This window comes from Dicentrarchus labrax, unplaced genomic scaffold (genome assembly GCF_905237075.1).
Source record: "Dicentrarchus labrax unplaced genomic scaffold, dlabrax2021, whole genome shotgun sequence".
Lineage (NCBI taxonomy): Eukaryota > Metazoa > Chordata > Actinopteri > Moronidae > Dicentrarchus > Dicentrarchus labrax.
The window spans coordinates 16,125,139-16,137,800 of record NW_026136703.1 but is presented as its reverse complement, the minus strand read 5'-3'; the positions used below and the strand labels follow the sequence as shown (position 1 = coordinate 16,137,800).

General features: G+C 41.6%; 1 protein-coding gene across 1 annotated transcript in view; it reads left to right on the top strand.

Moving 5' to 3' along the window:
• The window catches only part of spred1 (sprouty related EVH1 domain containing 1), a 34,120-nt gene extending 22,510 nt beyond the window's left edge, over window positions 1-11,610 (top strand). The window contains exons 4-6 of the mRNA XM_051389956.1: window positions 326-372; window positions 5,899-6,054; window positions 6,270-11,610. Coding sequence (XP_051245916.1) covers window positions 326-372; window positions 5,899-6,054; window positions 6,270-6,968 — 902 coding nt within the window. The 3' untranslated portion in view covers window positions 6,969-11,610. The remainder of the gene's footprint in view (window positions 1-325; window positions 373-5,898; window positions 6,055-6,269) is intronic.
• The last annotated feature ends 1,052 nt before the right edge of the window (window positions 11,611-12,662 follow it).

The following is a 12,662-nucleotide window of genomic DNA, read 5'->3' as shown; positions in this document are numbered from 1 at the left end:
CATGATTTCACTGGCCTTTTATAAGTTTTCGCCCCTAGTGGTAAAGTTCCACAAACAAGTGTTCCCTTGTTATTTATACCCAAGACAGTAAAAATTATGATATGTGTAATTTGTGTATGTGCTACCATTCAGGTTTAGTAATGTACAAAAATGAAATGAAATACTGCTGATGAGGTTTTAATGCCATAGACTATGTCGACACACAGATTCTAAGCTGTTAGTACTTTATTGTTGTAAGCTTTATATGCTTATTATTGGCTTGAGTGTATAAAATAAACAGGTCTGGCCTCTAATCTTTTCCCTGTCTGGGTTCTTTCTTTTCCAGGTTGTCGGCAGTTTGGGGAAGGGGATATTCCTGAGGATGGACTACCGGTGAGTGGAGAAAAAAAAAAAGCTGAGAGATTCTGGTTTTTGGTATGAAGAAAATGTATGTAGTGTGCCTACACATGAGTACATGTTTAATTATTGGACTTTAAGGAGTTTAGTTTTCTCTCAAATTTATTTACGCTTTAGCATTTTTTACAACATATTCTTGTTATAAAATGCACTAGAGAGTTCACAAAAAATGAAACATGATGATTAATTTTTAATGAAGTGTGTCATAGAGTGGGAAATGATTGTTACTGTAGGCTTTTCTATGGTTAGATGTATCACTCAGCTTCCCCTTGCTATTAAATAGGAGGCAGGTCATAGCTAGAACCTGAGCCATATGTTTGAGCCCTGATGTGTCCCACCCAGGCACTGACACCTGCCTTTGTTTTCTAACAGTTGTTCTTGGAGATTTACAGGTGTTTAACTAGTGCCAGCCAGACCCCAAGGTGAAGCTGGGTGTTGGCCAGCGAATGTGCTAGAGCAGGCTTAGCTGTCTCTATCAATCTAACTTGGTAGCCGTCACTCTTGTTACAATTGATGCCGATATAATAACTATTGCCTCAGGAGCTGGTTGTTCAAAGGCAGCTTGGTGAAAACGCTCTGATTTCACTGTTCTCCAAACTGAATGTGTTTCGTCACGAGCTGGGCCTCTTTTTGTTGACAGGTTGAGAACTGTTAAGGTGCGTTATGTTAAGAATTGTATGTATTTGCCCTATTCCTGGCATGTGGGGCTCTATTGACTGCTGACATGTGTGGCTAAGAATGCCGTGTTCTCTTTAGCAGAGAAAGGCAGCAGGTATATGGTGCAAGTCAACACACCCATGTTGATTTGTTTTAGATATCAGGCCTGTTACAGGAACGTCAGTCACCTGTTCTACTTCTGATTGCAAAGTAGGTGAAAAGACACCTTTGTGGGAGGAAGGGCAGTTCTTGTAATGCATACTTAGACAGAGTGACAAGAAATGCAGAAACCATCCAGTACATACAACAGTCCTGAAATAGGTGCTACCTTTGTGAAACTTATAATGAATTACTGTTGACACAGTGTCAGAGAGGTGTTGATTTCACTCGGGTCATTTTTTACACTGTAGTTTGTGGTGTACACAAAGGCACATCCTTAAAACATACTGAAGAATTGAGTCAGCACACACATAACTAAAATAGTAGCCTCAACAAGTATAAATAGGGCCATTGTGTTACATTGCATGGTGTTTCTAGTTTATTAATTATCAGAAATGCCCCACCAGCTCTTATCTTTGACATGACACTGTACCTCCCATGACTTTCAGTTAATTGCACTTGTCAGAGGTGTGTCATCACCTTTGACCTGCCTAGTATCTTACATCCTGTAATGCTGTGAACTAGAGGAGCAGTGGAGGGGAGAGAGCTGCGTTCCTGTTCCTGTGGCGAAGTTCCTCTTTAAGGAATCAGCCTGAACATACAGGAAATCCAATGGCACCACTGTTGCTAGGCAGCAGGGGGGGTGGGGGACGAGAGGGGGGGATGTGCAGCGGGAGGGGGGTAGAAGGGGGTGTTCACAAGGTTCAGTGAGTGAGCCACCGAGGGTGTCACCATGGTGATTTGGCATCCGAATGTTGCGGTCGGAGACCTGGGCTACAGAGAAAGAGAAGTGAACCAGTGGCAAGTGTTGCAGAGAAACTAGCAAATACCACCACACAACAAGGTGTGATATTAGCTGTGCTGTTTTATTCTGCATCATAATGTACAGATAACCTATTCTAGGTTCCAGCCTGTAGTTTGTGTTATTGACGGGTCCCTTTAGGAGCACGAGACGGGTTCTGAGTACCCTTGACCTTGTTGAGAAAGCAGAGCAGTGTCTCATCAGCATGGGAGGTCACCATCAAGCCTTGTTTAGTTCCTTAATTAGATTCAGACATCTCTATAAAAAAAATCTCTCTGTCTTTGCTGGAATTCATGATAGCCTCGCATTGCTACAAGCGTTGAACTTGGTTTGTGTGTGTGTGTGTGTGTGTGTGTGTGTGTGTGTGTGTGTGTGTGTGGTCGATGTTCAAGACGGTCCTCTCCACCCACATCCTACCCACTGAGGCTCAGCACCCACTTGTATGCCTTTCACAAGCTCACCACATTCTTCCTCTCACTCAGAAACACACACACACGTAACAGACACACTCTATATATGTACATACAAAGATATTTTACCCATATAAAAAAAAAACCATGGTTGCACAACACTCTACTCAGCTGTGATGACCCACTGCCAGGTATTTTGCTGTACCACCACAGTCCTTCCGATAGTACAAAGTCAAATGCGTCTTTTTTTTCTTCTTCGAATGCCACAGAAAAACATCCGCATCTAATTTAGCTCTGGCAGGAAGTTTTCTCTTATCAGTTTAGTACACAGAGGTTTTTGGCCAGTTGACTCTCACAGGCTCACTCATGTGTATCTCAATAGTCCTCAATAAAGCTACTTAGAGCCAGGAAGAAAAGCAGTTTGAAGTAATGGTTTTACATTTTAGGAAGTGTGTTTATTAGCTAGATGTGAAGATTAATGACACTCACATGTGTCTGTCTGTTGTGAAGCTGCAGCCAGTTAGCTTAGCATAGCACAAAGACTGGAAACAGCTCTGTCCTAAGGTAACAAAATCCACCTACCAGTACCTCTTAAAGCTCATTAATTAACACATAATATTAATCTGCTTTAATTGATACAAAAGCCAAAGTGTAAAAACGCTTTTTTACACATTGGGTTTTGTACGTGTTAAACAAATCAGATATAATGTGTTTATTAGTGAGCTTTAGAGGTGCTGGTAGCCAGGTTTTGTTACCTTAGGACAGAGGCTATCTCTTTCTAGTCTTTATGTTAAGCTAAGATAAGCTAACCAGCTGCTGGCTGTAGCTTCATATTTAGCCTCCGGGCATGAGGGTGCCATCGATCTTCTTATCTAACTCCCGGCAACAAAACTAATAAGCCATTTTCCCAAAATGACGAACCACTTGTTTATGGAATACATGGGGAGTAGCCTGGAACTTGGCTGTGCTTCTTTCTTTTTAAGTTAACAAGACACAGAGATGAGCACGACTTATGACTCGCCTCATTTAGGCCGATCCCTAGTTCAAGAGTGTGAGAAACACGTGTAAACAGACATAAACCATTCAGTGTTTGCGATCAAACGTCCGCACATGTGCATCATCTTTACCTCTCTGTTCTTTTTCTCTGTCTCACGCAGAGACCCAGCGTGTTCTCTATATTTCCAGAATGTGTGCCGACCCAAGCCTTCCCTTGTAAGAGCCCTTGTGCCTTTGAGGGCAGAAGTGCATGGATCCCTTATGTTGGTGTGGAGCCAGGTTGCCCCTGGCTCCCAGCACCTCCATCCCTCGTCTCCCCTCCTCTTCTCTTCCTCCCTCACCCAGCCACATCTCTAGGGTCAGCTCAGCTCCAGATTGGCCCCCACGCATGCCTTTGAATGGTGGGGCTTAGGCAAGCGCTTTAAAAGGAAGCCCAAGTCTGTTTCCCATTTCACCCCCCACCCCACCCCTCACTCCTTTCTTTCTTTCCTCTCACATACACACACAGCTGTCATCTGGCTTTTTAAGTTCTGTGCTGCATTTCTCCAGCTGGAGCTGGTTTATGACATTCCCTCGGCAGACTCTTTGGCCTCTCGCTCTCTTTCTCCCTCTCTCTCTGTCACTCTCTCACTCACACACACACACTCTCTCTCACACACACAAATAACACAAAGTCATTTTTTCCTGTTCTGTTCTTTCTCTTCTCTCCCTCCACTGTCTCCTATTCCTCACATTCCCCTGCAGACGCTCTGGATGTGCGTTACACCACTTGGTATGTTTGGAGGCAAAGAAGGAGTCACACACACATACACACACCATGTGTTAGCAGTCTGGGGGGGAGGCAGTGGAGGAGAGAGGGAAAAAAGAAAGAGAGGGAAAAAAAGAAGTCAAAGGAAGCATCTCTTAGCAACCACAGGACAGTAATTACTGTAGCAGCAGCTGGGAGCAAACCAGATTTCCGCTGTGCGTTAAAGCACTGGCGTGGGCTACTTTACACACGGCACTGACTAACCAGAGCCAGCAGCCTCCTCCACACGCAGAGAGAGGGAGAGAGAGAGAGAGAGAGAGAGAGAGAGAGAGAGAGAGAGAGAGGGTGGGAGAAGGACAAGAGAGGAGGACTAACCCTGCCTTGATGAGGTCGGGGTGTGTGTGGGAAAAGAGGCACAGCTAGCCAGTGTGCACAAGGCTCGAATTTGGTTGGATCCAACTTGTACGTGTGAAGACACCTCGGCGCATGTCCATGTTTGTGTATGTCTGAGTGGAGAGAGATATAACCTTGAAGACATTTTTTTTAGCAAATTCCTTTGAATCATTTTCAGACAGTTTATCTATAAATAGTTTATTGAGAGAGAAGGTACAACTTGAATTTGACGTTTTTCGAATATAACCGACCCCTAATCCTGCTCATTCTCGTGTAATTTGCATGTGATGTCACGTTTTGGTACATGAGCAGGGGCTGGAAGTTGTACAGATGGTTGTGCTAAAATAATGCTGGACATGAAATATCATCACACAGCCTCTTGATGTAATAACTGACTATCCTCCCCCATCTCTCATCACCTCTGCACGCATGAATCATGAATAGCCATCACTTTTGATGTTGTTGCCATGAGTACTGAAGTATTGGACTTACTTCTATTGGATCTATAACTATTTATTTTATTTTCTCAATGTGTAGAAACATTTTTTGCTGTTTATATTTTAAAATGCGTTGCAGACCGTGGCATTCACAAGACGTTATTTATAGACATCTCGTTCTGATTGATGTCAACAGTGAGCTTCCCTCTTGTAATTATGAGATTGTTTGGCGTGAGGTGGAAGGAATGCTCACACGGTTTCGAATGTTTCTCTCTTTATTTTCGCATGTTTCAAGTGCCTCTTTTTTTAAGCCTGTGTTTGTAGATTTTGCATCAGTTAAAATGTTTGTGGGAACACATGCAAGGCTGATGGGAACTCTGAGTTCTTAACAGAAGGGGCCTTGAGTCATCGCCACACAGCAGTCATTTGGCCAAGTGTGGGTGCAGGATGCCCCCTGGTGGTTACAAGTGGAACATGCAGCCTACACACCCTGAGTCAAAACAGTTGTGGTCATGAAAAACTGAATGGATCGATCATTAGCGGTTTTGACAGTGTAATGGTGACATAAAATGTGATGATGATTGATGTTAAGGGCTTCAATTAATACTTATTTTCATTGTTTATCCTTTTTCAAAATAAAATAATAATGATCGCACATCATGAGTGATACTTTAAAATAATTTGTAAATGTTTGACTGTCCAGAAAAAGTGCTAATGTGAATCTTTAATTCATTATTTTTTGTCAGTGAAGTAGCCAATGAATTGAAGGATCATGTCAGAATACAGATGTTTTGTGTTTCTTTGATGTGCATCCTGCTAAGAGGAAACATTCAAGTGCATTTCCAAACACTATCTGTCACACTATCCTGACTGAGTTGAATGTTTTCTGTGTTTTTCCAGGCATGCGACGAGCCTCCCTCTATCTGTACCCCAATGAAAGAGCCCTTCTCTCCCCTGAACAACGTCGTCTCCACCGAGCCATTCAGGGGCTGCTACGTCCGCGCCCAGCCCTTCGACGAGTTCCCCTCCAGCAACCGCCGCTACCTGCCTCCACAGGTCTGCCTCTCCGCCAAACAAACAATCACACCTCCAAAATGTTAATTACACGTTCCTCACAAATAATATGGGATTGTTGTGTGTGTGTAAATGTGGAGTCTCAAGTGCAAGATAAAATTCTATGAATGACGTGTTTCTTATATTTAGTCACTGCAACAAAGGATTGTGTTCTTGTGGAGTCATCCAACTAATTCTCGGTTTCTGTTCTTCCGAAGGTCTCCTTTAAGTCGACTCGTCATGTCAGTTTTCACATGGACGAAGAGGAGATTGTTCGCATCAACCCACGCAAAGACGTGCTCATCCGCGGCTACGAGGACTACCGCCACCCTGTCATGTGGAAACAGGATGCCGACCGCGAGGACCTGGACTTCCCCACCGCATTCCACAAACTGGACAGTAAGAAGTGCGAGTACCTCTTCCCTGATGGCCCCGGTGGGGACTCCCACTCTGGCCCCGGTATGGGCATTGGAACAGGTATGGGGCTAGGGCTGGGCAAGGACACAGCCATCAAGACTCAGCCCTCGCCCCTGCTGAAGTCTAAGAAGGGCCGGCGGCGGCGAGAGGACGGCGAGCGTTCGCGCTGCATCTACTGTCGGGAGATGTTCAACCACGAAGACAACTGGCGGGGGCAGTGCCAAGACGCCCCCGACCCAATCAAGCAGTGCATCTACAAAGTCAGCTGCATGCTGTGCGCCGAGAGCATGCTTTACCACTGCATGTCCGACTCCGAGGGCGACTTCTCAGACCCCTGCTCATGTGACACATCTGACGAGCAGTTCTGTCTGCGCTGGCTGGCCCTGGTGGCGCTCTCCTTCATCGCGCCCTGCATGTGCTGCTACCTGCCTCTGCGCGCCTGCCACCACTGTGGCGAGGCCTGCCGCTGCTGCGGGGGCAAGCACAAGGCCGCGGGGTGACCTGACGACGGACTCTGGGACACCCTCAAAGCTAGCTAACACAGGAAGTGGATAAAAGCGGAAAATTAAAAAGCCGGCATCCTTTTTTCATTCCCTCTCAGACGGGGTGATATGTTGTTGATCCCCAGCTCTGAGGGCTTTTGGAGATTTCAGTTTGTGTTTGTCGCCGACAAGCAGCAGTGGAGGACAAACCATATGCTTTGTGGGGGCTCTGAGCATCAAGCTAAGTTCAGGAGCTTAATCTGCGGAGATGAGGAGGAGGCATCAAGATTAATAGACTTGGAGATGTTACTAAACATACCTATACACACAGACACACACACACACCTCTCTCTCACATTCACACTCATGCATTGACAAAGCCAGGCCACAAATGTCAGAACTCTACTACAAGTGTAACTTTATGAAGGAAAATTGTCTTTTGTACAGAGAGCGTCAACTTAATGACAAAAAAAGAAAACAAAACTATTCTGCGTTCAGAAAAAATACTTGCTGTTTGAGTATGCTAAAAGGGATATGTTCTTGCTTTTTTGTGAATTTGCAGTTGGGTAACAGTGGCCTTTCCTTCATGGCTTAAGCATTTGCTGACAATGTAATTACTAGACAGAGAAAAGTGCACTAGAAATGGTATCCCTCCCCATTCCACGAGTAAAGGTAACCCTCTCAAATTCTTGTGGTACATTAACCACCATATTTAGTGTAATTTTAACATTTGAGAGATGTTGCTGTGGTGGATGTATGGCCAATTCCTTGTTTTCCTTTCCATCGAATGTTGACAAAAAAAGAAAAATCTAAAAGTTACAGATTGCATTTGAAGGTACAGCTTGGTATAGCTTTTGACATTCAGTTAGAAGATGCTAAAATGATTACTTTCCTGAGGTGATTTAGACCATTTGATTGCATTCCAAAATAAAGGGATCGATTCCATGATTAGAAGGGAAAATGGTAATGACTTTACCATGCTGAATTCCCCAAAATAGTTTTTCCACATTATAAAAATAGCATTAGAACCTATTGAACCATTTTGAATTGAAACCAATACATGACAATTTCATACACTTCAGTGAATTTCAGTTTTAGTCCAGTTATTTACTGCTGTAGTGAAATTGTTTGGTGTTTTTGTTTCTTCATTGTTATTTTCCTGCTCATTTTATAATTATTTTTTCGAAACAAAGGCTGAAATGTTGCTCAACCAGCAAGTTTTGTTTTGGTGAGTAAAGGGGTTACAGGCACTTAAATTAGGCTATTCTTTTATTGAGAATCCTTCAGATTTTAAACTTAATTTAGACTTAATTTAGAATTTAACATCCAATTTAGCATTGGGGGGAAAAACCCCTCCTGAAAGCACTGCTCTCCAAGCTTTGGTTGCAGCACCCTCTCCAAATTTCCATGTTTGTCCCATGATTTAGTGGTTTTCTTTTGTTCCCCCCCCCATATCCTGTGTAAATGTAGTGCTGCGTTCATCAAAAGTTAAAGTCCACTCCTGTATGTCTTCATTTAACAGGCCCTGAATGGATGAATGCATTGTTTCAGGAATGCTGAGTATCTTAGCTATTATAAAATATACACACGTTATGTATGTGTATATATGTATGTGTGTGTGTTTGTGTGCGTGTGTGTGCGCGCGTGTGCATAGGTCTTAACATGCACTGTTGATTTGATGTCATGTAACGTCACCACTGACTATGTGATTAAGGCTTTGACTCGTAACAGTACAAAGCAGCTTCCTGTTTCCCAAAGCATCTTTGTCTGTTGGCTCAAGAGTGAACAAAGAAAACGATCAAACTGGAATAGTTCGACATTTTGGGATTTTCACATATCTGCTTTCTTTCCTGAAGTTAGATGAGGAGATCGCTACCACTGTCATATCTTTTTGTTCTTTTGCTCTTTCCAGATAACTAAATCTGCCTACCTGCACCTGTAATGTTCACCTATTAACATGTGTTATGATTGTTATGTGTGGGACTATTTCTTGGGATGGGCACAGTGACTTTTTGGACTTGGTCACCATGAGGTTGCCATGCAAAAACTATTAATGTGCATGGCCAAAAAAAAATAGTCCCACACATGAAAATGCATTTTTACATGTTGGTTTCAGTACAGCTATAACAAATAAGACATATACTGTGTTAATTAGTGAGCTTTAGCAGTGGTGGTGGTAGGTGGATTTTGTTACCTTATGACGGAGCGAGGCTAGTTGTTTCCTTTCCTAATGCCAAGCTAAGCTAATCAGCTGCTGGCTCTAGCTTCACATTTAAAGGATAGATATAAAAGTGGTATAAATCTTCTCTACCTCTCAGCAGGAAAGCAAATAAGTGTAATTCCTGAATTGTCAAACAACTCCTTTTTAAGATCCTTTGGGAAACGGGGACTAGGCAGACGGTACGCCAGAGTCTAGCTGCGTTCGAACCCCATTTCCCATTCAAAACAGTAGAAGATTTTAAATTGAGCATGTGTTGCTCATGGAACCATTGTAGACTCAAACTCCCAACAGTAATAACAGTTCAGTTTGAACGTCTGGCTGCAATAACTGAAATGACCCTAATCTAAAAGGCATCGGCGTGTTGGAAATTAGTTCTAATTGTGATTCACCTCAACATGTAACGGCAGATTTGGTACAACATCCATGTGCTGTTGCTAACTGATATGCATCTCTTCTCACCTCCAGTCACTCCTGGTTAAAATCAACGTAGTGACACCTCGGTCTCATTTATTTTCCTAATTCCGCCCCCGACCAATGCTCCCTTTACTTTCTATGCAAACTTTCTAACGTGGGAAACACATTGACCTCTCTGCAGACTGAGTCAGTGACGGGACAGGACACTTTAACGCTATTATAGATAGTAGACCGACCCCTGGTACCAAACTCCAAACACGTGTAAATAGTTAACACTATATTTAAGTTCTGATAATAATCCAAGCTTTCTTTGTCTTTGAAATTTTAAAGATAGAGCTGTATTTATCGTTGCTGTCAGCATATACTGTAGCTTCAATTGACAGCATTATGTACATAGGTCACCTTTTAGTATTATTTCACATTGAAAAGTAGAGGGCGTTTGTGATGGAAATGACTATTGAGCTTCTAATAGAGTTTCTCTCTAGTTTTGTACGGTAGAAGGAAGGATAGTGCTAACACGGTACAGTAGTGGCAGTCCACTTGTTTCAAAAGTTTGATATATAAATATATATATACATACATACGTATAAAGCTGCTAGATACAATCACTAATTTTATTGTGTTGACAGAGAAAATCAGCTATGAACGACTGTTAAACCCTAATTCTCCAACAGCATATAACCGTGACGGTGAGTTTTTAAATGTTTGATTGCTCTGTGTGATGAAGTGGACACTTGTGCATGTGTGTGGGTGCGCGAGTGTTACTATATATGTGCGTTCTTGGGTTGCCCACAAGTGTGTGTGTGTGTGTGTGTGTGTGTGTACTGTATGTGTGTTAGTTTCCAGCATGCTGGCGGTGTGTTTGTGTGTGTGTGTGTGTGTGTGTGTGTGTGTGTGTGTGTGTGTGTGTGTGTGTGTGTGTGTGTGAGTGTGTGTGTGCGTGCGGGGTTGGTGTGTAACCAAATGTTTGGTTGGTTGTCATATTCTCCCATTGTAATTGGATTGCCCTGCATTATTGCAAGCTGAACCAAGGTTTGATGAACCTGATTAAAACTTGCTGGCTGAGAAGCAAAATGTAGGATGTGCATTTATACAAAGTGTAGAGAATGCTGAAATAACACTTCTCATTCTGCATTAACCAGCACAGTGCAACTTCCTGTCATGTACTGTATTATATATGCAACATGTGTCTGTCTGCTTTAATATATATATTTTTTTGACCTGCATTATATAAGACTTCAGTTTTAACCACTTTGCTGCTAGTCTTTTATCCTCTTTCAATCTTGGAAATTGTGCATATCTTTGGGAATGCATACAAGTGTACATTCTTGACATTGTGTAGATTAAAAAAGAAAAAAGCTATATAAACCTGTTTCTCTTCAGTGTATTGTTTTAAAAAGGTTACTTTTCACAGCAGTTGAGTGGTTATGTTTCAATTCTCCGATGCTTTGGTGCACTGATGATACTATATGTAAGCTTTTTTTCATCTTACAGCGCTTGATGTAACATTTATGTGATTAGTTCTAAATAGTGGAAGACATTTGTGTTTTGAAACTTGCAGTATAAATGGTACTACTCTTAACTATTCTGTAAACACTGCCTGTTTTCTTTCCTTTTTCTTTCTTTCACTCTCTCTTTGTGCATATTTCTTTCCTCTGCATCTTCTTTTCTCGACGTTTCTTAGTGCCATCGGCTTTCACATCCTGACAACCTCAAAAAAGTGCCTCACGTCCATCCTAGTTTCTCATTTTATAATTTAACATCTCTCGTTCTGGTTCTATTGGTTTCTACACGTCTAGGTATTTCTTATCATGGTTCGAGAATACCAAGTATATGATGTAAAATTTATAGTCCCAATAACTCATGTCATAGTTGTATTTTCTTTATACAGATGTAGCTCGTTACTTTTCATAAATATATAATGTAAATATGCATACATATGTTTGTAACTGTTTTTATGTTACATCATACACTTGTAATTTGACATATCAAATAACATTATCATAATAAAATGGTGAGTTTTAATCTTTTGCTGTGCAGGCTTCGTTGTGTTTCTTTCCATCAACCGTTATTCGTGTGAATAAAATAAGGTTGGAAGCTTCAAGGTGTGCAGATACGAAACATGAATGAATTGTATTGTCTACTTAGATTAGAGGATTTAAATAACCTTCCTCTCTTGTAAATACTTGTAAGTCCGACTATAAGCACGACATCTCCAAATGCTTCAAGGGGGGAGACGAGACACTATTATACTAGTGAGTATCAGAGGTACTACACTTAAGTACTAACACCGCACTGTGAAAATACTCCAAGTAACAGCCCTGCGTTCAAAACCTTCAGCAAAATGTACGTAAGTATTATCAGCAACATTGACTTAAAATATCAAAAGTATTGATTCTGCATTAAAATGATCCCTGTCAGTGTTTTACTTTTAGTTAGGATGATTTTAGATTCATTTTACTGCTGTGGATGTTTTAAGGCTGAGCTCATTTTAACTACTTTATATACTGTTTGGTAGTTTAATCTACAGCAATGCATCATATTCAGTAAGATCATCATAAGTTTCTAACATCGCTGTCCTGTGAGAACCACGTAACTCTACAAAGTCCACTGTTCATGAGCTTGTAAAAAAACCAGCCCTGTTTTTAGCTTTGTGACTGCATTTTTAAATAGTATATTGAGCTTAAGAAGACGGAGAATTTTCTCAACCCATAAAGGAATTCATGGAGATGCATGGTTTGAAAGGGTATGAAGAATTGTTATCTGAAAAGTAACTGAAGCTGTCAGATGTCAAATGTTGAGTAAAAAGTACAATATTTGCTTCAGAGGTAAGTGTACAGTTGCATGAAATGGAAATACTCGAATGAATGAAGTACCTTGAATGTGTACTTATTTACATTCCACCACTAGTGATTATATTTAAGGAGCTGATGATTTATATGTCATAAGTTATAACAGAGTAAGTACTTAGCCAAAACAAAAAGTCTATTTGCATCCTACAACAACAGCACTGATCATTATCCTCCTATTGTTACTCACCCAGAGACGATATATGTTGTGTGATTGTTAATAAACCT